We start from the raw sequence: 25384 nt of genomic DNA, 5'->3' as shown, positions 1-25384 counted from the left end.
CTACAACCCCAGCGCTCTTCCCCTACACCTACACACCCACTCACACTTACTCGGATACTTTGTGCCATCTGCTGCGCAAACCGAGTAATGGGCAGTGCAGATGGCAGCAAACAGAAACATGGGGTGTGGTAGGAAACTTAGCAAGGGGGGTGGGGGAGGGGAGGGGAGGGGAGCGGATGAGAAAGGAAGAGAAAGTGATGTTCTAGAAGGTCTTTGGGGGGGGGGATGCACGTATGTATGTAGTAAGCAATTGCTAAGCACGCAAAAGCACGCAACGAGAGGGAGAAGAAGAAGGAAAAAAAGTTTCTGCAGTGCCCTTGCAGAATTCATCATGGATTTACATGGGTAGTATTTCAGTTATCGCTGACAACTGGATTCGGTGTCATCTCCACTTTGCATCCCCTAGCCACCTTCTCCCCCCCCCCTTTATTTTTCGATATATTGAGTGAGGGTGGAGTAGAGTAGACAGTGGTGGTCAAGGGTAGATTTGCGTAGAGTAGAGCACAGTAACGACATGTCCCGAGTCGGAATTCCCCCCCAAAAAAGCTCCGGCGATAAGAAAAATCAAGCGACAAGACATACACGCGTGTATAGGTAAATCTCGGGCCTCCCTCTCTCTCTCTTTGTTACTCCGTCCCGGGACGGACAGACAGACAGACAGACGTTTCATGGACGTAACGTAACATGTCCGCACCACTATCTTTTTAATTATAGTAATTATCATTATTATTAGTATTAGTATTAACTAGTATTACTATTACTATTACTATCGCATAGAGTACCAAGTGCAAGTATACACATCACTCATGAATCGACGGCACCATGTGCTGTGCTGTGCAAGGAAGTAGAGTATGGAGTAATAACAAGTAAATGGAGAGGGATGAATAGTACATTGCATTGCATTGACGGGTGCGGTGGGTGAGTAATATAGCAGACCAATGGCAACAGGAGGTGCGAGGGTCGTGTTCAAGGGGGGTCCCTGGGAGGGCCATGTCATGCCTCGGCACTATGCTGTGCTGTGCTGTTGTCTTTGATAGCAGTAGCAGCGGGCGATGATGGAGAGAGAGAAAGGCACAAGGGAAGATGGGGGTTTGCGGCTTGGCATCGCGACGAAGCGGCCCACATGCGCAGCTCATGTCATTATCGTGCAAGTGCAACGATAATGCGCCGCTGCACCACGTCGTGCTATATCCATCCATCCATCTGTCTCTCAATCTGTGTGTGTGTGTGTGTGTGTGTCTCGGTCGTGCAAATTGGCTGACCGCCGGCATCCAACCGATGCACGGCGTCTGGTTTGGGAAGGTAGTCGGCCATATCCAGGCGTACACTCGATGCGTACGTGTGTAGACGAGTCGCAGCGGGGCGAGCAACGCCGCCAAGGGATAATATCGGGGCCCGGGTCAGACGGGGAGTGGGGGACGTGTCATGGAACGAATCGGGGCGAGGTGAGGGGAGATAGGAAACAAATGAGGACGAGAGGGGGGGAGCGTGTCATGGATGTGCATGGGGCTGCTCGACAGGCTGATTCGAGATGCGTCTGTGGTCACAGGGCCCCAGCACACGTCGTCGGCTGGTAGGGTAGCATGTAGGGTAGCATGTAGGGTAGCATGTAGGGTAGGCGTGTACACCTACGTATGGCAGCGTCTGCTGGGCGGTTTGTTGCGTCATTTAGGGCTGAGCGAGGGAAGATCGCCGTGGGGTCAACTTATCGATTGCAACGGTCTGTTTGGCTTGTCGAGGGCCCCTCGCCCGGCTCGCTCGGTCCCCTCTCCTTCCCCACACAAGCAATCAGCGCAAGAAAAAAAAAAGACTTTTTTCCGAAAGCCTAACTCGTTTTGCCTTGTTGTCTTTTGCGTTTCGCGCCGTCCGTCTTACGCAAACTCTATGTTATCGTCCAAGGTTCGGCAGGGTCCCTTTGTTCTCGTGTATTGGCGTAGCTGTGTGGGTGTGGGCACACGAAGAGACGCCGGCTGCCGTGTTCCGAGGAGCGGCGCTATACCCCATGCAGGCTAGCGCCCTTGTCATGGCCCCCGCCGCCATTGGCTGAGTTCCGCATGGGCCGAGCAACCTGCGAGATAGGGTTTCGCATCGTCTGCAGTCTATACAGGATGACCTTCGCCCAAGGGTCCATAGACGCTGCTTGGAATCCCCCCCGATGCATGAATCCACGCTTGTTTGTTGTTGTTGTTGTTGTTGTTGTTTTTGCTTTTCCACTGGCCCTACCCGCTTGAAACACCTATGACGAATAGTCCGTCTTGGGCCTGCCCGCGTCAAAGCACACTCGCTTGCTCGTCTATACACCTACATACACCCAAAGTTAGTCGCGCCGGAATACAGGTACCCGACACTATCCACCATGCATTCCTCCAATCGCTCTCCAAACTCATGCTCCCCAGTCTGCCATGCTCAACGCTACATGACGCGCGCCTATGCAACCACGACGTCTGACCCGGCCTTCCGCGGCGCGGGGGAAAACCCTCTTTTTTTCTTCTTCTTCTTCTTTCTTTTGGAATGCTTGCTTGTTCCCAGCTTGGTGGAGCTAATGACTCGATGCGAGGTTTAGCTGCGTGCGCCCTATGGGTCTATGACAGGACCATGGAAGAGAAAGAGAAAACCTAGGCTTGCATTACGCAGCCTGCAAACAGCCATGTCCAGTCCATGTATGCACCTCGCCGAGTTCGCTACGCGCGGCATCGCGTCAGGGTCTGCAAGCCCCATGGCTGCTGGCTTGGTGTTCTGGGTCCCTGACACCCATCGTCATAGCGCATGACTGGTGGAAATAACAGCGTTATGCCTGTGCCTGTTGTGGAAGCATATCTTTATCAGGGAACGAGCGGATACAGAACTGGTCCCGCTGTGGCTCTCTTGCTCTCTCTCTCTCCACTTGGATTGTGGGGGTCACTTGGTGCTGGACTATACATATTTTCAAGTACATGTTCTATGTTTATACCCTAGTGTGGCGAATCCTCAACGTCATTGCATCCTGGGCATTGCCAAATGCAGACGTTGTGGAAATTACTGTTTATCGAATTTTGCAAATCATCGAATTCTGCAATTTATCGGATACCTGCACATGGATGCTGCTTACGTACGACAGTCCATGACACTCGGTATCGCTTGTAGTGTCAATGGGCTCAAAGTGTCATAGCGAATATTAGTTGGATTGAGGTGTACAAAAACTCGGCTTTGGATATGTCGTATTTCGCACATGGCTTTTTCAAACCCTAGAATGTCTAGCGCATTGCTTGCTGGTGATACTACATCTCATAACATTCAGCACTACATGAAAACTATTTTTTTGGTTGTTGCAGTGCAGCAATGATGGACTGCCATGGCTACCTTGATCATTCCAGACTCAACCCAGCACCAATATGCAAGAATGAGAACTCGATTCACCAACCACCACTATGTTGCAACTGGCTCATGCATACACACTTTTGCACAATCTCAAAGGCTCATTGCATCTCCATGATCAACGCAAGGTTTATCTAGTGTCGGGACACTGCAGAGTTCAGTATTACGGAAGTGTAATTGGAGAGCGATAGTCATGGCACCATCTACTAGATTGATAGAAGAGGAGATTTCCAAGTCATGGCACACCAAGACATTGAATAAGCTCTTACTACCCAGTAGCCTTCTATCCACCACGTCTCATATGCTGTGCTTGGAATCAAGGCATACCAAGGCTCCGCTCGCAAAGCGCCGAGCAACCGCATTTACCTACTTGATGTTCTCTCCACCCTCTATCACAATATAAATGCCTCTTTGCAAAGCAAACCACAGACTTCATCTGCATACCGCTCCACAAAGCACATTATACCTTTGCATTTCTCGCTGAACACACACTCGAGACTACATAGGATTCTGTATGTAAAATCTAATCACAAACCCATGAATCCAATCACCCTTGTTCCTCTTCACTCTCCCCATCTCCGCGCTCCTGCAAGATGTCAGCTGCATAAAAGAAAGGTGGTGGTTGTGCGGGTGTCAGTGGAAACCTACATGCATAATCATAATCCAATGTCACGCAAGTTCAGTTCGTAATTGAGGATGATAGGTTTGTGGTGCTGTACACTGTATAGTAGCTCGAGGCACAGATACCTATCATTATTTCCGTGTGGTGAGGGCAAGGTATATAGGAGACTGTCTGTATAAGTTACTATGTTGGCATGCAAGAATGCTGACAAGATTGATATATAGTGTGCTCTCGGTGGTGCTGGGTTCAGCTGTCAGGCATATGGTGATGCGCCGACCAAATGTCCTGCACTGTCTATCGGTATCTTTCCTGTTATACCCGTTCTGGATAAAGAGTAGGGTTGGGATTATGTTATGAGAATCGGGCAGTGTGGTTGTCACTTGTATATTGGGCTGGTACGCTGTATGGTGAAGGCGGAGCCGGCTTAGAGAGAGGATGTATACAGTGGGTACGTCACGCGCAGACTTGGACTATAACGACTGCTATGCTGTGCTTTCCTACTCCTGAGTGAAGGACGCTATACGTATAGGGTATAGCCCAAGGTAAGACACGTTTAGGCTACATACATAGACAGAGGTACTTCTTGGCATTCATCGCTCCTTCCGCAAACACGCGCCCAACGGCCACGCTTTACCGCATGCAGTATGGCTTACCACCACCGCGACTCTCACCAGTCACTCTCATTTCTGATACAACTTGCTGTTTTGTCTGCCAAATCGCACCAACACTTGTAACCCCACCAGCCAACTCACAACTACAAAAGGTACCTGACTACTGCCGTCTTTGCCATTGACGCGATAGTGCCATTGTATAGTTGCTGCTCAACCCTGGGAGTTTCTAGGCTTGTCAAATAGCCGGACTAACTTCACTTACATCAACACTTCAAGAAGACAACATGGCGATCGATACCAACTACCCCGGATTGGAAGTTGCAGTCACGGTCAATGATTCGCCTCTCCAGGAGTACGACGACGGCGATGAGGATTCCGCACCCAACACAGTCACGAAATACATCGAGGCTCAATCAGGTGCTGAGTTCGCCGTGACAGCCAAGTTCAAGCATCCATTTCCCACTCACCATGATGTTAAGATGTGCCTTGTTATTGACGGGAAATACTTGAATGGATGGGTACAATCATGGAACGGCCTCTATGGTTTAGTGTTGAAAGGCGATAGGACTAAATGGCAGCAAAATGGACAATGGGTCGAGCAGAAATTCTGCTTTGCCGAATTGAATATGGGTAACTACTACAACTAGGACAACTGCTTTCTTGCATTGGCTACTGACACATCCTTGCAGTGGAAGAAGCTCGTGGGCCACTCCCGAATGTTGCAGCTTTGAAAAATTCTCTCAGTGAAAAAGGATGCATTACCATATCGCTGCAGTTCATCAAAATCGGGAAAAAGGCAGCCGCTGAGCAAAACTCGCCGGCACCTCAACTCACAAAATTTAAAGAGATCCCGGAAAAAGCGCTCAAAGGAGTTGCACTATCGCATCAAGCAATGTATGCACATCGACAGAGAAATCACTGATTGGCACAGCTAATCAAATACAAAGTTTATCTAAACCACAAAAAGCGCACGTCGGACGGGAGATATACACATGGGTCCCGATAGATAAGAAACCATTCGCGACCTTCCACTTCAAATACCGGTCTCTTGGTGAGTGACAATGTTGCACCCATCACTGCACGTACTGACGCGGATGTCGAACGAACAGCGAGTTTGAAAGCGCTTCGCATTGTTCCGCCTGACGAGAGCCTTTCAGTCCCCTTGGAAGAGAGGCCTGAGGAGGAACTGAATGAAGAAGAGCTGAGGGAGCTATTGCGACGCATGAGACAGGTATGTATGTGCATATGTTCCGCTGTGCAATTACTGAACCAGCATTAGCGAGAAGCTGGGAGTAAACTTGTCAAGCAAGAGACAGCGACCAAGCCCGACATCAATAGCGAGCGTTTCGTAAACAACGATATCGACGACGAAGTGGCTGTGCTTGAGTCCCGCCCATGCAAGCGTCGCCGAGTTGATCAAGAAGTCATTGTGCTTGATTGAAGCAGTCCTATCGACTCCCATCCGTCATATGGCCACTCAGTCACCACTAATTCTGATCCAACGCTTCACATGAGAAGCTCATGAAGATTGAGATTACTCTATGGAGTTTCCTTAGTGTGTAGTTTCCCGAGCTCTTTACTTGCATCGATGTTTTGATCGACTTTGGTTTTTTGCGGTGGTATTGTACGCGGCCAGGCATTTCCACGTGCGTCATGCACATAGCCAAGACTGAGGCTTCTATTCGAGCACATCTGGGTGGTATGCTAATTTGAGTTCACCATCGATGTCGGGAATGCTTGAGAGTGGATTATTGGCCACGGCTTTTCTGACGAGAAAGGGTAGACTCATCTCTCGCGACTTGTACCTTACCTTGTCCGGTATTTAGTCTAGTTTCCTTCAACTAGTAACTTCTCTCACTTTGGCCTGCCCATAATTCATTTTCAGGTGCCTTGAAGCGTTCCTTGATACGTAATCTCTTACTATCAATTATTTCATCCGCCTACACGACACCCACTTCAGCATCGACCATGGCTGCTCTTCCCGCTGCCCCAACCTCAAGGTCGACATCCTCGTCGACGGTACCCCACTACACCAGTACGATGAAAACGGAGGCGACTTATTTACAGATACAATATCCCAGTACACTGAGGCTATTTCTATTCCGGTGTTTCCAGTCCATATGATCTTTTCAAAGAGTATCCCTACAGAGAGGTAGATATCCTGTCAGAACTCCATCTCGTCGACGAAAATTCTTCTTCTTCAATCTTATCAGCCGATGAATCTTCAAGCCAAATGTACATCTAACAAAAGGCTGGCATGTATCAACAACTGAGGTCTGTGTCTAGAACCGCCACTTTACCAGAGTCAATACGAGCAGTTCAATCCCAAGTTCAATCGCGCAGGGGACACTCCAAGTATCAGCTAACAATACAATCTAATCCAGTCGACAACGACATCGAATTCGCGCAGAAGCATCGGAGGAAAAATACAGTGAAAAGGGGTACGCTGTACATCGAGATGAGCGACATATACAATCCCAGATTTGCTTAATAAACTCGCTGGTTTGAAGAGCAATTGGATCTTACGCGACGTTTTGGAAAAAGATGTCAGAGGCTATGCAACATCCTACAAAAGCCGGGAATGCAAATGAAGCAGCCTTGAGTCCAGCCAACTTTGCATTGAAAAAAAAACCAGACACGAGGGCTCTTGAAACCGAATATCAAATCAAATTAGTATTAATATCTCAAAAAAGTCTATACACTACTCTACATTCCCCCCCCCCCCCAACGCCATAACAACACAAAACACAAACCATTCCAGCTGGCTCTATTATTCAGCAAAATCACTACACCCCAGACTTCAGCAGCACAGGGTACTTTTCCACCCCCGGCTCATCAAACGTCTCAATCAACGCCGCAACAGCAGGATGCATACCCGCCTTTACAACGACAGCAGTCCACTCGTGCATGGGCAACACCTTGTACTTTTTGCCTCGGGCACTCAATCCCACATCCGCCATGCTCGCCATGGGAATCACGACGTCGCCCACGTTATTCACATACATGATACCTTGTCGCCCGCTGCGGACCATCAACTCGCGCAGGATATCCTCGCAGCAAGTTTCGACGGACACGAGATCGAAAGCGCCGGCGTTGTATTCGACGCGCGGGACGGCCTGCGTCTTGTGAGCATAGTGCAGCAGCGAGTTGACCCAGTCGAAACCCGCGCGCTCGACGGTAGCGTCGTGGCCGTGGCGGATGATGGTCGAGGGCCGCTGGATGACAATGGGCAAGCCGTGTTTTGCATGCACGCGCTCCAGCATCTTCTCGCACGTCCATTTGCCGCACATGTAGCCGTGCATGCCGTCGACTGGCGGCGTCTTGCCTGTCTGCGTGCAGGAAACGGGCGGGAAGGCGTCGAGCTCGGCGAAGAGGGCTACGCCTGCTGACGAGACGTAGTGGAGTGGGATCATGCGCTGGAGACATGTAGAGACGAGTTGTTTGGTTGAGTCGACGTTTGCGCGCTTCAGTGCAGAGTAGTACTTCAAATGTGACGTGTCTGAGCCGTTGTGTATGACGGCGTCGGCTTCGCGGAAGATAGAAGTCCAGGTAGCAACGTCGAGGTCGAAATAAGTAGACGTGAGATCGCCTTCGTAGTAGACGATGCGGTCGTTGGGCGCGGGGATCTCTCCACTTTCGATGCGCGAGCTGAGGCGTCGGACGGCAAGACAGATGATCTTGCGGATTGAAGATTGAGCCACAAGCGTGTTGAGAAGATGGTGGCCGAGAAGACCACTGCAGCCAGTCAGGACGACGACCTCTGGGTTCTCCTTTGGTTGAGGAGCATCGCTGAGCCCGTCCAGAGTAAAGGGCTCAGGCGGCGTGGTCTCAAAGTCCCAGTCCACCGTTGGAGAACTGTCAAATCTGGCCTTGGAGTCTGTGTCAGGAGTCTCAGCGCGCAGGGGGTCGGGTGAAGTAGCGCGGGTGCTCATCGTATCAACGTTGCTGCCTTGGGTCGACAGGTCGCCCTTCTCGTTATCGGGTGTCAAAGGGCGAGTGTCGACGACACTGGCTTGCTGAATCTGTGGCACCAGCTCTGCGGGCATGCCTTCGGCAGCCAACTCGACCAAACTGGACATGCGAACGTCATTCGCCATGATCTTGAGGACCGGGATACTAACGCGGAAGTTCTTGAGGAACCACGAGCGCACGTCGACGGAAAGCAAAGAATCAAAGCCAAGATCCATGCCTCGCATCATCATCAGGTCGTCGTCGACGGTGGATATCTGCAGCATCTTGCGCAGCTGCGCGCAATATGCCCGCTTAATCACATTTATAACATCGGCCTGCGAGCGGCACTCGAGCAAGAGCTCCTGTGTTGATGCCGAGTTTGCCGCTTCCGACTTGTCGCCATTACCGCCAGACTTGTAGACACGGAAACGAGAGAATTTCGGGTCCGAGTACCATGGGGGAATGTCGATGGTGTCTGGAGTGATCTGGAGTAGCCCAGTCGATATCTCCGGGCCATTGGGGTTGTCGAGATGCCCTGCCTCCATGCACTCGGCAAAGATCTGGTGGAAGTCTTGCTCGGACAAATGCATCATAGCCGTCTTTGCTACCGTCACATCGAGCTGGCGATCCGACTGTGTAATGTAGCCAACACCGATAATGGCACCGACATTGACCACGGAGGAGCGCAGACCACGCTTGCGCCGGTTGCCTGCAACACCAATCATGCCCATGTTGGCCGCAGCGTAGTTGGCCTGCCCGACGTTTCCAATGACGCAGTTGATTGAAGACAAGAGCACGAAGAAGTCGAGATCAATGTTGTAAAAGATGCGATCGAGATGGACACTGCCAAGCACCTTTGGCCTGATAACATCGGTGACTTGGTCAAACTCCATGTTGCGCACCGACACGTCTCTCAGCACCATGGCGCCGTTCAAGAGCCCAACAATAGGAGGAAGCGTCAAGACAATCTGCGCATGGACATTGCTGATGGCTTTTTCATCAGTCACGTCACTGCATTGCATGTGTTAGCAAAACGTGATTTAGTGAGAAGAAGCAGGTAAACAACATACCATAACAAGATCTTGATGACAACGCCATTCCGTTCGTGGTCTTCGATCCAGCGTGGGTCAATCTTTGGATTCCGGCTCGTCAGAACAAGATAGCGCACGCCTCTCTCAATCATCCAGTCGCATAGAGAGATGCCCAGCGCGCCAGATAACCCGACGAGCCAATATGTCTTGTCAGACTTGAACAGCTGGTTCGATTCGAATCGGGTGACACGTGCAGGAATTGTAGTGCACGATCCTGTCCATTCAATGGTTGTCAGAACGTCTGTGTGGCGCTCTCCTTGAGCAAGTGCCTCGAGGCTCAGTGGTGTAGCTGAAGTCGATACGTCGCGTCCCTTGGCCATGCTGACAGCCCTTGCCAGAAGCTGTCCTACCATAGCCTTGGGGGCACCAGTATCCACTCCGTGTTTCGAGAAGATGGTGCTCAGGTCCTCCTTCCGGCAATAAGAAGGAAGACACGAAGTCATCATTGCCACATTTTCAGCCTGGCTCGAAGCCGAGAAGTCGACAAAGCATACAAGGTCAGACGGCAGGATAGCCTCGATATCCGAGCGTGCGGGGAACATTGGTACCTGAGTCTGCGGGGCGACGGCTGGCGACACGGTTGTACCCAGCGAGTCCACTGTGAGAGTTACTTGCACGCCCTTGGATGCGGCGTGGGCGAGAACAGCTCGAATGATAGAATCCGGAGCATTGTGCATGACTAGCTTTTGGCCCATGAGCAGGGAATCCATAATCGCTAGGGCACTGAGCTCAGCACCAATCAGTTCAAGGTAATCAGCTTCTGGCATGCCAGATCGGTTGCACAAGATGGTCGACTCGAGTGGAGTGCGCAGTACAGAAGCCAGGGAGCTGGTCAAAGCGAGACGCTGAGCCCCGAAAGTGTCATATCCAATAAAAAGAGGTAATGGTAGCCAGTTGGGCATCTGATTGCAGATGCCGTGGAGTGGGTAAGGCGCAGCTCAGTAAGTTCACCCTGGGTAGACGTTGTCTCTGTTAATTCGTATCGCGATAGCTGTTGGAAGTTGGCACCGTCTTTGCCGTACTCCAACTTGACGACGTTCTTGCTGATACCCACCTGATCGAAAATCGGCCGCGTCGTGGAGTTGAGCCGGTTATTGGCGTCCTGAATGGTGAACAAACGCGGAACCAGCTCTTGTCCCGAGGCGTCAATGATGACTTCAGGCTCCTTGGTGTAAAGAATTTCCTTGTCATCCAAACGAGCCGAGGTGAAGCGAACAAGATACTGTGCCACCTTTTGAGCGTCGAGTTCGTCAACATTCGCCACGTCTACGTATTGGACTCGAAGCGTCTCTTCCTCGTGCATTGCAGACCGGCCAAAGCCGACCGTCATATTGCAGTATGGATCGTCCTCCAGACGGCCGCTCGTAAGCCACAGAATCTCTCGTCTCGTCTCAAACAGCTTCCTGAACTTGTACCATCTCTCCGATGTAATTTCCTTGAAAACTGGAGCCTCAAGATCTACAAGACTGACAATGACCGCATCACCGTCAAATACCTTCTCATCCAGGTCTTCTAGTGAGGTATATGGCAAGACCTGCTTCGCCAATGGGGCCAATGCCGCCTGGACGCCCTGAGAGAGCTTAGCGATAGATGGCGTGCGCCCTCCAACGACAACGACGGTGTCGTACACGGTATCCTTTGTATTCGCAAGAGGATCGCGAGCAAACTGGATGCGATCATCCACAGCGGTGGATACAAAGAGCGTAATACCAAAAGCGTCGAAAAGCGTTGGAGGCGACATGGTGTCGATGCCCGAAAAGCCCGAGCCCTTGAGAATAGCATCCCACTGCGATGCATTTACCAGCGGCGAAAGCGTGCGCCCTTCATCCACACCGCGCCACCAGCCTGGCAGCGTCCCAAAGATGAAACCCGCTCCAGCTTGCATGGCGCCATCGCTGGCTCCCTCTCCAAGCACCAACAGACCACCGGGCTTGAGCAATTTGCGCAGGTTGGCGACCGCCTCGTCTAGTTTCGCGCACGCGTGAACAACCATGAATGCAATGACGACGTCGTAGGTGCCAGCCTCGAAGCCTTGCTGAACAGGACCGATCTCCGCATTGCATACCTTAAAGACCATACTATCCTGCCACTCGGCAAACGTCTCAGCAGCGTTTTCAAAGAAACTAGACGAGATATCGGTGAACGTGTAGCTGCCAAAGTCATGCCCAACAGAGTGGAGAATCGTCTTAGTTGCGCTGCCAGTTCCAGCCCCAATCTCGAGCATGTTAAGATGCGGGTTGCGGTCTGTCAGTTGTTTAAGGATGCTGGCGACCCAGAGAGTGGATTGCTTGGTACCGAACCCGTTGGAGTAGTACTCGTCAAGCAGACCCGAGGTTCGGAAATGCTCTAGCATGGTCGTCTCGCCTCTGAAGACGCGGGGCATCGTGGCACCAACCAGTAACATGATCTTGACATCGGAGTTGTCCATGAAGCCCTTGGCCGCGATGTCATCCAATACATCCTGCTCTGCATCGTTCAGCCACTCCAAATGTGCCCATTTGTGCTGCCCCGTCTTGAGGAGATTCGTCATGTGTCGCGCGTAATTCATGTAGTGACACAACGGGCTTGTTGAACGCGCAGGATCGTCCTCGGGAAGCTGCTCGTCGAACTGGCGCAAGTAATACGCGGCAATACGGCTCAGAACGAACATGAGATCGTGGTCCTGTTTGCGTATGGGCACATCGGCCGCAGCGAGCATTCCATCAGGCGCGCTAGGGACCCAGTGCATCTTGTAAAAGACGTCGCGGTCGTTGCTGGCGTCCGAGCCAACAGGCTTGAATTTCACCTGGTCGACCTGGACAGCGGCATGGTCGAAGCCTGGAGCGTACATATCGACACTGCCCGAGAATCCCTCTCCAGGCTCCGCCCGGTCCGCTGTCGTGCACGTGGAATCGATCACTGTCATGCTGCTTGCAGTATATTGCTGGGACGCGAGAACGCTGGGATTGACGCGCAGCTTGGCTATACTGGTTGGCAGGTGCAACAGGCGTAGCTGGTCATCGCCTGGGTAGCTGTAAGCTAGCATAACTGACTGGAATGCGGCATCCAAGTCGATAGGATGCACGAGCAGCTCATCTGCATCCGGGACCAGTGCCTTTGCCTTTTGAGCCAGACACGTTGCGCTTCCCAGCTTTCGCTCGAGCTTGGTCAGCGACTGGAACGCGCCTGAGAAGTCGTACTCTAGACCCTTCATGAAATTGTACAAACGGCTCGGCTGCACTGGAATCATGTGAGGCGGCGGTGTCTGGCGTTGCGGGAAGAGTGAAAGGTCCGGCGTCCCGTCGACCAGGAGAACCTTGAGTTGGCCATTCGCTGCGAGGGCGAGCTCGCTCGTCTCGTCTCCCAACGCGGCAGAATAGGTGAAGTTGGCATGGACCTGGCTTCCTTGGACCGAAATGTTGGAGATTTCAATATGCACTTCGATACCGACGTCGGACTGGTCGAACGTGATGGCGTTGTGAATGTGGAAATTGCTCAGCTCGATGAGCTGGATGTTCTTGCCGCCAGCGAGAAATTTCGAGGCCTCGATAGCTGTAGACACGTATGAAGCAGCCGGTAGCACGACCTGGTTCTGCACCTGATGTCCCTCGAGCCAGGCCATCTCTCTTGGCTTGAGCACGTTCTTCCAACGCATGATATGCGGAGCGCTGTCCGGAGACACGTCTCCAAGAAGCTGGTGGAATGAGTGAGCACGCAAGCGCATGTGCCGCGACTTTCTGGATTCAGCCCAGTAAGCAGATTCATGTTTCCATTGGTAACTGGGTAGATTTCCCAAGACGGTAAACTGCTGCTTGTTGCCAGAGAGAGCGGCCTCGCAAGCGCCGAGGTCGATTGATGCTGTGTCAAGACGAGTCCAGAGGAAGCCAAGACAGCTTGAAAATGCAGTCATGGCATTACCCCCACGAACAAGGGTTCCATGGTGCGGGATTTCTTTCTGAAGTACCTCTTGGATGTTTTGCTTGGTTGGTCCGGCGAGAGCGGCATGCGGGCCAACTTCTAGCACTGCAGTAGGAGGCTCAGCGCCTTGGGCTGCTCCAACGGCTGCCTGGACAGCCTGGGAGAAGAGAACAGGCTTCGTCATGTTCTGTGCCCAGTAGACGTCGCTGAGCTCGTCGGTAGATGGATCGATAGGGCGGCCCTCGTAGACACTGGAGATCCAGGTACATTGGCCATTGCCTGGCAGCGCCTTCACACCCGCGCGTCTCAACGAAGCGACATAGGGGTCGAAGCAAGGCAACATGTGGCTTGAGTGATAGGCCGTATCCACCTTGAGACGGCGGTTGAACTTGTTCTCGTCTTCCAGAACCGCCGCAATCTCAGCAATAGCATCCTCGTCGCCACTCAACGTCACACTGGACGACGAATTGCTCGCTGCGACGCTAACGCGCCCCAGGAACTCCTCATCTTGGCACAGCTCCGTGGCGTCTTCCATTGACGTGCCAGCAGCAAGCATAGAGCCTTTGATATTTCCGTTCGGGCTAGCTGCAAGCTTGCAATGAAGCCCTCTGAAGTAGGCAACGAGGAGGGCATCGCGTGCGCTGAGGTATCCAGCCGCGTATGCAGCTGCTATCTCGCCACTTGAGTGGCCAACGACAGTGTCAAACTGCACATGAGCCGACCGCAGGAGATCGACCAAGATGATTTGCACTGCTGTGCAAAGAGGCTGTGAAATGGCCGCTTCTCCAACCCGAGACACGGACGCGTCGGCAAGCAACTCAGCCTGCAGAGACCAACTTGGGCGGTCACCTTCTGGGAGCTCGGAAAGGTAACTCTCGAGCTTCTCAAGTATCTGTCGGGCAAGAACAGTTTGGATGACTAGCTCTGCACCCATTTGAGCGTATTGCGCTCCTTGACCGGTGAAAACCCCCAAGAGCCGTGAGCGTCCACCCTTGTTCGCCGCCCATGTGCGTACGCCAATGCTCTCACTACCAGGCTCTGCTAATCGGGCTACAATGCTGGACGTCAGGCTCTCTACAGTCGTGTCTGGAAATGCGATGCGGAAAGGAAGTACAGATCTGCGTTCACGTAATGTGTACGCCAGATCGCGCGCGCTAATCTGGGGATTGGCATCCAGATGGCTCGCGTAGGCGGCGAGGTTAGAGCGAAGAGACTCTGCCGAAGCAGCCGAGAAGACAAACGGTGTTGATACCGAAGCAGCAGCGGGTGTCTCCTCAATCGTCTTTTGTTCCTCTGGCTCATAGCTTTCCACAATGGCATGTGCATTGGTGCCTCCAAAACCGAAGTTGTTGATACTAGCACGCTTGCCACGTCCTTTAGACATTCCCGGCCACGGGAGAGCCTGGATAGGGATCTGGAGATTGCCGTAGTACGGCTCCAACTTGGGGTTGAGTTGTCGGAACCAAAGGTTTGCCGGTATGGTAGAGTTCTGCATGGCTTGCGTAACTTTCAGCAATCCTGCGATACCGGCTGAGCCTTCTGTATGGCCAAGTACAGTTTTAATGGAGCCCGTGTAGATTGGGGTTTTTGTCTTCCCTGCGTTACCGAAGAATGCTGTGCTGAGAGCTTCGGCTTCAATGGGATCTAAGAAGTCGATTGGGTCAGCAATTTACTCTCAACGTATGTGGCATCGTGGAGATGAATTACCTCCAGCTGGCGTCCAAGTGCCGTGCGCTTCAATGACCTGAGGAAGATCCTCTGGACATGTAAGATCAAGACCAGCCTTCTTGTAAACGCTATGTATCAAATCTCGCTGCGCACTGGCGCTAGGCATTGTGATTCCAGGCGTGGCTCCATCCGAGTTCACACCCGTCTCACGGATGACAGCTTCGATTCTGTCATTGTCTGCAAGGGCCTGGCTGAGCGTTTTGAGGACGACGGCAGTTACGCCTTCACCACGCGCGTAGCCATTCGCATCTTTATCCCACATGCGGCTGAGACTGTCGGGCGAAAGCATCTTCAGCTTGCTTTCAATGACATACATTTCCGGCCCAAAGATGAGATTAGAACCGCATGACACGGCAGTGTGGCTGTCTCCTGACCGCAGTGCCTGGATAGCCTGGTGGACAGCGACCAGACTTGACGAGCACGCCGTGTCTATTGTGACGGATGGGCCGCGCCAATCAAAAAAGTACGACACGCGATTCGACATGACGGCACGCGACGTGCCTGTAGCGAAATGCGTCGGCGCCTGGTCTAGGTCTCGAAGCATCATGGCCTCGTAATCGCCGCACATGAGACCCGCAAAGACAGCAGTATCACTTCCTCGCATTCGGTCGAGACTCAGTCCCGCTGATTCAATCGACTCATAAACGACTTCTAGGAGTAGTCTTTGCTGTAGATTCATGGCTTTGGCCTCAACAGGATTGATACCAAAGAACTCGGCGTCGAAAACACGCGTGTCTTCTTCCAACAGATATGACTGCAGAACATTCATGTGTCCATGATGTGAGCCGTCTGGGTGATAGAAGCCATTGGCATTAAACCTCTTGTCGGTAATGTTGCTGCGTATGTCTTTGGGGTTCTGGAGAAGATCCCACAGCTTAGAAGGTGAGTTTGCTCCACCTGCAAATCGGCAGCCACTACCAATGATAGCTATGGGCTCGTGGGCGGGGGCCTTTGGAGACATGAGGGGTATCTTGAAAAAGAAACCGAACTGATGCCGAAAAGATGGAGTGGTGGAAGACAGCAAGGTTGAAGTTGCTTAAAGAGTGGTGGCGTTGAGAGAGAGAGAGTTGTAGCGCTCAGAACATCGATGAAGCCGTGATATTGGAGTCTGATACTAGATATGTAGTCCTCTATTGTGACATTAATGCAGCCGATTAGTACGTAGGATTAAAATCTCTACCGATCGCGAGTTTTGTGCAGAAATGGTACCAAGCCTGACACTATCGCACTACCACTTGGCCTCGTGGAAGGGTGCAGCTCTACCCTTGTCTACTAAGCGCGCTAACCGCGGCATAGCAGCAGCTAAAAAGTCTCAAGCCATACATACGAATCAGCCCGTCTAGTCGCTCGATTGCCTTTCTGCTAAGCACGATCGAGATACGGTGTCAATTCCTTATTTAAGCAAGTCATGCCGATTCCAGCAATCACGATTGGGTGTCAGCAATGTAGGATATGATATCTATTCCAAGCGATCGTGAAACGAGACGAGATCTACTTACATTTAGCTCCGAGGTCTGACTGTATTTGGAGAGCTGCCATTTCGGCTTGTTATTGTACTGTAGATGGTGTTACTAACAAATGGGCTTGTTTAGCTCGTCTCAACTCTGTGAACATAAACTTCACCTTTGTGGTATCACATCTCCTTATTCGCGTGGCGGGTCTCTCCAAGGTCAACATCATGCTCAGCTTTCAGAACGTTGCCATGATGGTGTCTGGTGCGAACTGGCGATGCACCGTATCCATCACAACAGCCCTGGTACGTAGTTTCAAACATGTGTAGAGAGAACGGTAGTCTAACCACCCAGCCAAGCTTTTGGGGTACATATTCATTTTCCGTCCCATCAGGAATATATTCTTTCATCCACTTAAAAAGTTCCCTGGACCCAAACTCTTTGCTGCGTCGTCAATTCCTTACGGATTCTGGTACATGTCGGGCAAATGGCATAACAAAATCCGTCAGTTGCACGCCATTTACGGTCCTATCGTCCGCATTGCACCGAAGGAATTGTCTTATGCTACCCCAGAGGCGTGGGAAGACATATATGGTCGTTACGTGCCGGCCAAACGCAAAGAGAATCCAAAGCCAACGTGGTATTGTAGCCCGGATGCTCATGACATGGTAGGCGCCAGCTTGGGCGATCATGGTCGCATGCGTCGCGTCATGGCGCCGGGCTTCACCTACAGCGCCATGTGCGAGCAAGAGCCTTTGATCCAGGGCCATGTCGATTTGTTTCTGAGCAAGCTGCACGGCCTTTGTGACCAAGGGAAATCAACAGTCAACATGCTCGAATGGTTCACGTACTGCACGTTCGACCTGATTGGTGACTTGTCGTTTGGTGAGCCGTTTGGGTGTTTGGAAAACTCCATGTTGCACCCGTGGCAGCAACTTGTCTTTGCAAACATCTACGTCACGCACATAATCCTGCTGTGCAGGCGTATACCTTTCTTCTACCTTTTTCTGCCCATCAAGACGACGCTCCAGTTGTATCGCGATTTCAAGCGACACGTCGTTCTCCTACGCCAAGTCGTCGAGCGCAGATTGACGCTAACAACACCGCGCCATGACTTTCTGGAAATCATGACAGCAAGGCGGAGCACCACTCTGTACATGACCAAGGAAGAGATTTTCAAAAACGCCATATTGCTCACCGGTGGAGGCGCAGAGACGACTTCCAGCAGCCTCACGGGTATGGCGTACATACTGACCACCAGACCAGACGTCAAACAACGCCTTGTCGAAGAACTGCATACCGTTTTTGCGGAGGAGCAAGACATCAACATGCGAAGCGTCGCTCAGCTGACGTACATGGGCGCGTTTATCGAAGAAGCGATGAGATACTACCCTCCGGGCCCCAACACGATGTGGCGCACTACTCCTGCTGGTGGCAACACGATCCTCGGCGAGCACATTCCCGACAATGTGAGTTTTTCTCTCTCGGATGTGTGATTGTTCTCAGGAGGCGTATTAGACTGCTGACCCATGTGACGAATACAGACCGTTCTCGGGATTCCACACCGTGTCTTGTACCGCAGCGAAGCATACTGGAAGCATGCAGATGAATTTCATCCTGAGCGCTGGCTACCTGATGGCCAGCGCCCCGCCGAGTTTGACGAGGACCGTCGCGAAGGATTTCACCCCTTTTCTTACGGCCCGCGTGCCTGTATCGCCATGAAGTAGGTCGAGCCTTTCTGCCCTGTTGTGGTGGCCAAAGACAGGTATGCTAATGTTGGACCAGCTTGGCCTATGCGGAGATGCGTTACATTCTTGCTCGATTCTTATGGAACTTTGATATCCAAGGCACGGAGAAGAGCGAGGGTTGGATGGACAACCAGAAGGCATACCTGGTGTGGGACAAACCGGGGCTATTTGTGCATCTGAAACCAGTTGCGAAAGAGGGCGTGGCAGAATGAGCATGTGTGCTTGTGACAGGCCAGCGAACTTGTATAGCTTTGTTATTTTGGCCAAGCACTGTCAATGTTCCCACTCAACATGGCTGCGCAGTCCCTTGTTCGCGTAGCGATCGAGATGCCCCTTGATTCAGCGTTCTATTGAGAAATAGTCACAACTAGCTTTTTTACCCTTGATATGCCCGTCTTGTAACATTTCCAATGCTTTGATGACACCTTCGAAACGACCTTGAATCTCTTCGAGGGGCTGAGTCTTGAGGTGTCCGGCGTCCAACAATGGCTGCAGCTCAGCAGCCCATGTGGCAGCGACAGCGTGCAGGGCTGGATTCGCCTTGCGCGAGTAGACTGGATGACCGAGATCAACGTCGAAATTCTGACCCTCAAAGCCCATGACGACCTTGACGGCGACTGATCGGCGAGTGAGCCAGGCATCGGGCACGGCTTCAAGGCAGGCATAGCGGGCGCCGAGACGTGCAAGAGAGGCTAGACACGTGGCAGTCGACTCGGGGTCAGCAATGCAGTCAAGGGCATGTTTGATATTCTGCCCCTTTGCAAGTGCCTTGATGTCCTGGGCGCAAGTTGGTGAGGTGTAAGACGCTGTGCCAATGGCACCGAGACTAATGCAGAAAGACGCAGACTGGGGCGAGCAAACTGCAATAGGTGCGTAGCCTGATCTGTTTGGGCCCAAAGTCAGCATGGTTCGTCAGTGCCGTGATGGGAGCGAGTGTAAGGAGCATGAGGGTAGACGAGGCATACTACTCACTGCTTCAGCATCTGGATAGCCATGATGCCCGTCGCGGTGGCACCACCATAGACCAAGACGGGGATGTTTCGTGCATCTGGCTTCGAGGGCAGTCCGGGCAGGTTCAAGGCCGTGGGGTCAGACATGGCCAAGGCAACGGTGCCCCAGCCAATGGCACCTATGGCAGCGGCCTGGAGGTCAGAGACAGAGTCCGGAATGCGCAGCAGATGGCGTGCATCGGCTATGGCGTATTCCGCAAAGGCGCCATTGTAGGGATTGCTGGGTCGGTAGGGGAAGTCAGCGCCACAAACCCGGAGACCTGGACTTAGCACCGATTCGTGTCCGGCCTCGACGATAATACCACAGAAGTCGCACCCGGCAGTATTGTCCTGCATGAAGAAGTGGGTCACCATCTTGTGGTCGGTTGGGTTCAGGCCAACGGCCAGCACGCGTATACGCACATGGTGCGGTGAGGGCAAGGGCGGCAGAGGGCGGCCATGGGCGACGGTGAGTGGGAGACGGGGGGCCGTGGCGTGTGTCTTGGACTGGATGACGGCAGTCTGGCCGTGCGTGGGGAGCATCGTGGGCAGTGAAAGGCAGTGGGTTGCAATCTAACCGTTTGTGGGGGGGTATTTATGGACGACGAGGGAGGCGCCGTGGGCGTCGAGCATGGCCAGCCGGTCTAGGAAACCGAAAGCGAAGATGCGAAGACGCTTGGGGGGGTGAGACGCGGTGCAGAGATAAGTAGAGTAGAGCAGAACAGAGTCGAGTCGCGTCAAGTCGGCAGCACATCGATTGCTTCGCTCGTCCATCACTCCCATCTTTTTCGACCATGGCGCTGCAGCTGGCACACGGGGCGACGGCGGCGGCGGCAGGCGTGGCAGCACACGTCGGCTACTTCGGGCGAGGCGAGCACCATGGCAGCGGGGCGCGATGGCTGGCGACGGGCGTTGTGGGCGTGGGGGGCGCGGCCGTGTTGCGAGGATATGGCGCAAAAGAAGAGTGGCGATTATCGCCATGTCTGTGCTGGGCACTGGCCATGTGGGCGAGTTTCCTGGCCGGCCTCTACGCCAGCGTCCTGACATACCGCGTCTTCCTTCACCCGCTCAACCGCTTCCCCGGCCCCTTTGCGGCGCGCATCAGCGACCTCTGGCTCTCCCTGCAGCTCGGCGGCCATGACATGCACCGTTTCAGCGCCCATCTCAGCGCCACCTACGGCGACTGCGTGCGCGTCGGATCCTCGACGCTGATGCTCACCCATCCCCAGGCCGTCGCCGCCCTCCATGCGCCCGGCAGCCGCTGTCGAAAGGCGGCCATGTACGACCTCGAGCAGCCCAACCGCGGCATTGCCACGCGCGACCGCGGCCTCCATGCTGCCCGTCGCCGGCTATGGAGCAGAGGCTTTGGCGACAAGGCACTCCGCGCATACGAAACCCGCGTCGCCGTCTATGTCGACCAGCTGCTGGCCCGTCTGGCCCGCGCCCATGGCGAGCCCGTCGACGCGGCCCGGCTGGCAGAGGCCTTTGCCTTTGATGTCATGGGCGACGTGGGCCTGGGGAGCGACTTTGGCATGCTGCAGAGTGCCACCATGCACGCCGCCGTCGAGCAGCTCGTCCAGGGCCTGTCCATCATGGGCCGCCGGCTGCCCGTATGGCTGATGCGCCTGCTGGTCGACGTGGGCCAGTCGCTCGTGCCCACCGAGGCCACGACGGGCTTCCTGGCCTTTTGCTACCATCATCTCGACCGGCTGATGCTGATGGCCGACGTCGAGCGCGCCAAGCGGCCAAGCCTCATAGCGCCCTTGATCGCTCACTACGAGCAACAGCCGCCGCTCCATCGCGACCTGTCCGCCCTTCGCAATGACTGCCGCTTCATCATCGTCGCCGGCAGCGACACCGTGGCCGCGACTCTGGCCTTTGCTCTGTTCTACCTCGCCAAGCACCCCCAGCATGTGCTCCATGTTCGAAAAGAGCTGCAGCCGCTTCGGCGCGCCAACGCCGCCTACGCTGACCACCAGCTCCGCGACGCTGCCCCCTACCTCAACGCCGTCATCAGCGAGACGTTGCGCCTGCATCCGCCTGCCTCGACCATCTTGCGCATCACACCGCCCGAAGGCATTACCGTAGCTGGTAACTTTATTCCAGGCGACATGACCGTCTTCTCCTCGCAATACGCCATCGGCCGCTCCGAAACCCTCTATGTAGACGCGGCCAGCTTTCGCCCTGAACGCTGGCACTCAGATCCCAGCCTTGTGAAAGACGCGTCAGGCTATGCGCCCTTTTCCATGGGTCCGCACAGCTGTATAGGCCGACCTCTCGCCCTTATGGAGATGCGCCTTGTGCTCGCCGAAACCCTGTCACGATACAGCGTAAGCTTTGCACCCGACTTTGACCACGGCTCCTTCCCGGACCGTGTTCATGACTGCATGTCGTGGCACATTGGGAACCTGGACCTGTGCTTTACTCCGCTCGTCGACGGCTCCTGACCACGTGACCAGTGTAATGTGTAGGTATGATATGGACGCGCATAGACGAGGGTTGAATTAACTTATGATACTTTGTTGTTTTTCAAAATTGATAGAAAATCTGACTAATGGTACTAAATTCAACAAGCCCCTATCGCCTACCAGGCTCACAAAGGGTTGAAACAGGATCAAGTACGCAAACCATTGCTCGGCATTACCTTGACGAGTCGAGCCCTGGCACACTAACGCCAAGCACACCCAAACAACGTCGTCTCGGTCAAATGGCCACCACATAGGCCGCAACTGAAGAATACAAGCCACATAAGTGCAAAAAACGTCTACAGAAACGCCTTGACCTGCTCCTCGCTCCACTCCCAAAACGCCTTCGCATGACCATTGCCTTGCTCCGCTTCACTTTTGGTCGCATTTAGTAAATCGCTGCGGATAGGATACAGCCTACCCCACGGAACAACTACATGGGTGGGAAAGAGAGAATGTCAGCAATCAGCGAAGCCACAAGTGCCGCAGGTACTTACTCCAGGCCCCCGAATCTTTGATGCTTAACGCAGGCGACAAGGCGGCAAATAGCTCAACGTAAGCTCCATATAGGGGCGGAAACAACACAGGCCGCAATGCAAACTTGAGCAGCATTCCCCCCTGCCGATACAAATCTGATCTCAAGTGGCCGGGGTTGATGGGAAAACTCAAAATGCCGTCATCGGCATACCGCTTAGCACACTCGACCCCGTGCAGCCAATTACCAGCCTTGCTCAGTCCATACCGCTCGAGTGGCGACATGAGCGGCCAGTAGTCGACGTAGTCAGCAGACAGTCCACGGCCCTTTTCTCCAATCGTCTCAGTCCCCATGGACGATACCCACACGATGCGCACGGTACCGGGCGGTTCCCGGCGCGCCGTTTCCGCCAGCACGCCTCTGAGGAGCCGGGTAAGCAGAAAGGGTGCTAGCACATTGACTCCCATGTGCACCTCGTGGCCCTGCGCTGTGCGAGCCTCGCCGTTCGTGTCGTCGAGCGCCTGCACGGCTGCGTTGTTGATGAGTCCGTGGAGACTGCTTTCACACGCGACAAACTCCTCTGCTGCCGTCTTCACCGCACTCAGGTCTGCCAGATCTACCGGCAAAACAACAAGCGAACCCGATGACTGCGGCGCCGCCCCCTGCATCTCCGCCACCGCCGCCGACGCCTTTGTCCCAGGCCGCACAGCCATGTACACCTTTGCGTTCTTGGAATACAGAATCCTCGCCGTCTCTTTGCCCACGCCTGAGCTGGCCCCCGTGACAATGAAGACCTGTTGTGAACGTTATCACGTGTTTTTTTTTACACTACTGCCTTGCCAGGACTCTCCTCCTTCTGCGCTGCTGCATACCTTGCCACTCAGATCCGGCACTTGGTCTTCGGTGTACGTCGGCTTGGGAGGAAACATTTGTGTCCACATGCTCGATATGGACTGCGAGCCAACCTCGGGCCTCTTCGCGTGGCTTGGAGCTTTTGCTGGCGCCATGTTTCGACGTTTGCGCAGGAGACGACAAAATTTCCGTTTGTTCGAAGAACACCGACAGAACTCATCCATAGAGTATTTGTCTAAAAACATTCTTTATGTCCTCCCTCTACTTACTTACTTGGCCAATCTGTCTTCCTTTGAACAGCCAAACTTACGACTCGCCTTATTCGTTTGTCATGCTTTCTCGTTTCCTTTTCTCAATACAGCAGTTGGCTCCGACTGTCAGCGCAGGATTACGGAGCGCAGGTTCCGAGCGGGTATTGCCGTTTTTGTGGGGCTTTGCATGATCTGTTGTTGCATCTACACGCGTCTCGCAGAGGATAATCGGGGTTTTCTCGCCTTTCTTTCTGAAACCCTGCAGTATCCTTGACACTAGCAAGTACTCACGCTAGCTGCTAATAACGTAGTGGATTCTGGCGCTGGATGGGCCTATGGCAAAGCATATATTGATGGAAAATTTATCAGGGTAATATTTTAGATGTGAACAATAATGCAAGTATCGTTCCATAATACATGATACTTTAAGACTGAGGTAGGTGAAAGATTTTCTACGACCCCTCTGAAATATCTACTAGCAACCTCTTACCTCCTTACCGCCCTTTCCATATTCACAACTTACTTGGGTCTATGACTTAAATTTAAACTTGGGGAATTACTGTCGTAAAAATCTTATTCTTTTCAACACCAGATTATGATCCAAGCAGACTAGGGCAAATCGCACTGATGCGTAGCACACTTACGCTGTCTGCAGCAGTTCACTCGGTAATTTGATTTCTCCCGCTTTGCGACGTTCCCAGTTCAGGGAGAGTCCTACCCTCATCCCCTATTGACACTCACCTCATCCACATGGTTATTGCAGCGACGCGCCATCTTCGTACATGCATGTCATGCAATGAATACAACAGGTAATTTCTCGCCTAGCGCGGAAGATCCAGACTAATAAAGGCTGGATAGCTTACACCCCAGCAAGCTTCCTTGGCCAGATCACTGACGGCAACGTACATAGAGATGAATCTGCGCATTAGAGTCTGTTTGCCTTTTCGTACAACAACTCTAACCATGTCCAAACAAGGCAATTGACACCGACACGGAATCTCCCTCATCGCCGAGAAAAGGATTCTCAGCCACTATCGACTAATCAGCCTCCACACGACGCTTAGCCAATAGCAGGCATGATGGCAATGAGATTCGCACAGCTGCAGGAAGATACGAGTGAAAAAAAGGGGGTCCTCTAACCAACTACTTGGCTGTACATAAAAAGGCTCAGTGGGTGGATAAGGCTCCCCTCTCGTGCATTCACAGACAAGGGGTGTCGGATCCGTCTCTCTTTTCTTGTTTCCAGTTCATTCACCACACCCAACCCCAATGTTTCCTTTGGCGACCAAGCTGCTTCTTGTGCTGGCGCCCGGCGTTTATGCAGCTACGGGGTTAGACCAGCGAGCACACGACCCAACGCCCAGCAGTTGCAAAGCCATTCCGGGTGATGCTGCTTGGCCCTCTCGGCAGGTGTGGAGCCAATTCAACGACACGCTCCAGAGACGTCTGCTGCAAACCGTTCCTCAGGCGGCTGTATGTCGGCCCGGGGGGTATGGCTCTGTCGCGCAAAACGAGGCTGCGTGTGCAGCACTCCGACAGGAATGGGATTATCCAAAGGCATTGTGCGTCAACTTGCTCGTCGTCTTATTATCTTTTCAAAAACCCTAAGCTAGGGGACTCACACACACCAACTTTTAAGCAGAAATCTTTCATCAAAACTCGTCAATTTTCTATCAGATATAGGGGTAACACGTCGCGAGAAACCGATTTACGCCACCTCTAATGTGTGCAGCCCTCTCGTTGAGGTGCTAGAGGGGTATTGTCGGTATTCTTGCGACGTGTTCGAAATGCGAAAATCTTCGAGAACGCACAGACCGCCCCGATGACTAATAGGGAGACTACCAAACGAAACCAAAAACAATTAAAAACACCAAATAAAACAACAAAAATACAAAAATA

General features: G+C 53.0%; 7 protein-coding genes across 7 annotated transcripts in view; 4 read left to right on the top strand and 3 right to left on the bottom strand.

The window, feature by feature from the left end:
* Nucleotides 1–4871: 4871 nt before the first annotated feature.
* On the top strand, nucleotides 4872–6028 carry SETTUDRAFT_36026 (uncharacterized protein; the record flags this gene model as incomplete). The annotated part of the gene is made up of 5 exons (XM_008033083.1): nucleotides 4872–5217; nucleotides 5277–5481; nucleotides 5535–5638; nucleotides 5697–5818; nucleotides 5867–6028. The coding sequence occupies 5 exons, from the start codon at nucleotides 4872–4874 to the stop codon at nucleotides 6026–6028; spliced, it is 939 nt and encodes a 312-aa protein (XP_008031274.1).
* Nucleotides 6029–7373: 1345 nt separating this feature from the next.
* Nucleotides 7374–16215, bottom strand: SETTUDRAFT_174734 (uncharacterized protein; the record flags this gene model as incomplete). The annotated part of the gene is made up of 4 exons (XM_008033472.1): nucleotides 7374–9549; nucleotides 9609–10423; nucleotides 10474–15170; nucleotides 15234–16215. The coding sequence occupies 4 exons, from the start codon at nucleotides 16213–16215 to the stop codon at nucleotides 7374–7376; spliced, it is 8670 nt and encodes a 2889-aa protein (XP_008031663.1).
* Nucleotides 16216–16959: 744 nt separating this feature from the next.
* On the top strand, nucleotides 16960–18665 carry SETTUDRAFT_158087 (uncharacterized protein; the record flags this gene model as incomplete). The annotated part of the gene is made up of 4 exons (XM_008033471.1): nucleotides 16960–17010; nucleotides 17065–18174; nucleotides 18250–18428; nucleotides 18491–18665. The coding sequence occupies 4 exons, from the start codon at nucleotides 16960–16962 to the stop codon at nucleotides 18663–18665; spliced, it is 1515 nt and encodes a 504-aa protein (XP_008031662.1).
* A 127-nt stretch (nucleotides 18666–18792) lies between these two features.
* SETTUDRAFT_100917 (uncharacterized protein) lies at nucleotides 18793–19985 on the bottom strand (the record flags this gene model as incomplete). Its single annotated transcript, XM_008033470.1, has 2 exons — nucleotides 18793–19336; nucleotides 19426–19985. 2 exons carry the CDS (start codon nucleotides 19983–19985, stop codon nucleotides 18793–18795), a joined length of 1104 nt encoding a protein of 367 aa, XP_008031661.1.
* A 734-nt stretch (nucleotides 19986–20719) lies between these two features.
* Nucleotides 20720–21889, top strand: SETTUDRAFT_99669 (uncharacterized protein; the record flags this gene model as incomplete). Its single annotated transcript, XM_008033469.1, has 1 exon — nucleotides 20720–21889. The coding sequence occupies one exon, from the start codon at nucleotides 20720–20722 to the stop codon at nucleotides 21887–21889; it is 1170 nt and encodes a 389-aa protein (XP_008031660.1).
* A 317-nt stretch (nucleotides 21890–22206) lies between these two features.
* Nucleotides 22207–23389, bottom strand: SETTUDRAFT_158084 (uncharacterized protein; the record flags this gene model as incomplete). The annotated part of the gene is made up of 3 exons (XM_008033468.1): nucleotides 22207–22340; nucleotides 22405–23176; nucleotides 23255–23389. 3 exons carry the CDS (start codon nucleotides 23387–23389, stop codon nucleotides 22207–22209), a joined length of 1041 nt encoding a protein of 346 aa, XP_008031659.1.
* Nucleotides 23390–24754: 1365 nt separating this feature from the next.
* Nucleotides 24755–25384, top strand: part of SETTUDRAFT_100397 (uncharacterized protein) — a gene marked incomplete at both ends in the record, with an annotated part of 3032 nt that continues 2402 nt past the window's right edge. Inside the window, one exon of the mRNA XM_008033467.1 lies at nucleotides 24755–25047. Within this exon, the coding sequence (XP_008031658.1) occupies nucleotides 24755–25047 (293 nt within the window). The remainder of the gene's footprint in view (nucleotides 25048–25384) is intronic.

The sequence above is a fragment of the Exserohilum turcica genome (genome assembly GCF_000359705.1).
Source record: "Exserohilum turcica Et28A unplaced genomic scaffold SETTUscaffold_9, whole genome shotgun sequence".
Classification (NCBI taxonomy): Eukaryota; Fungi; Ascomycota; class Dothideomycetes; order Pleosporales; family Pleosporaceae; genus Exserohilum; species Exserohilum turcicum.
The sequence above is the reverse complement of the archived record's forward strand: the minus strand, read 5'-3'. Positions and strand labels throughout refer to the sequence as shown.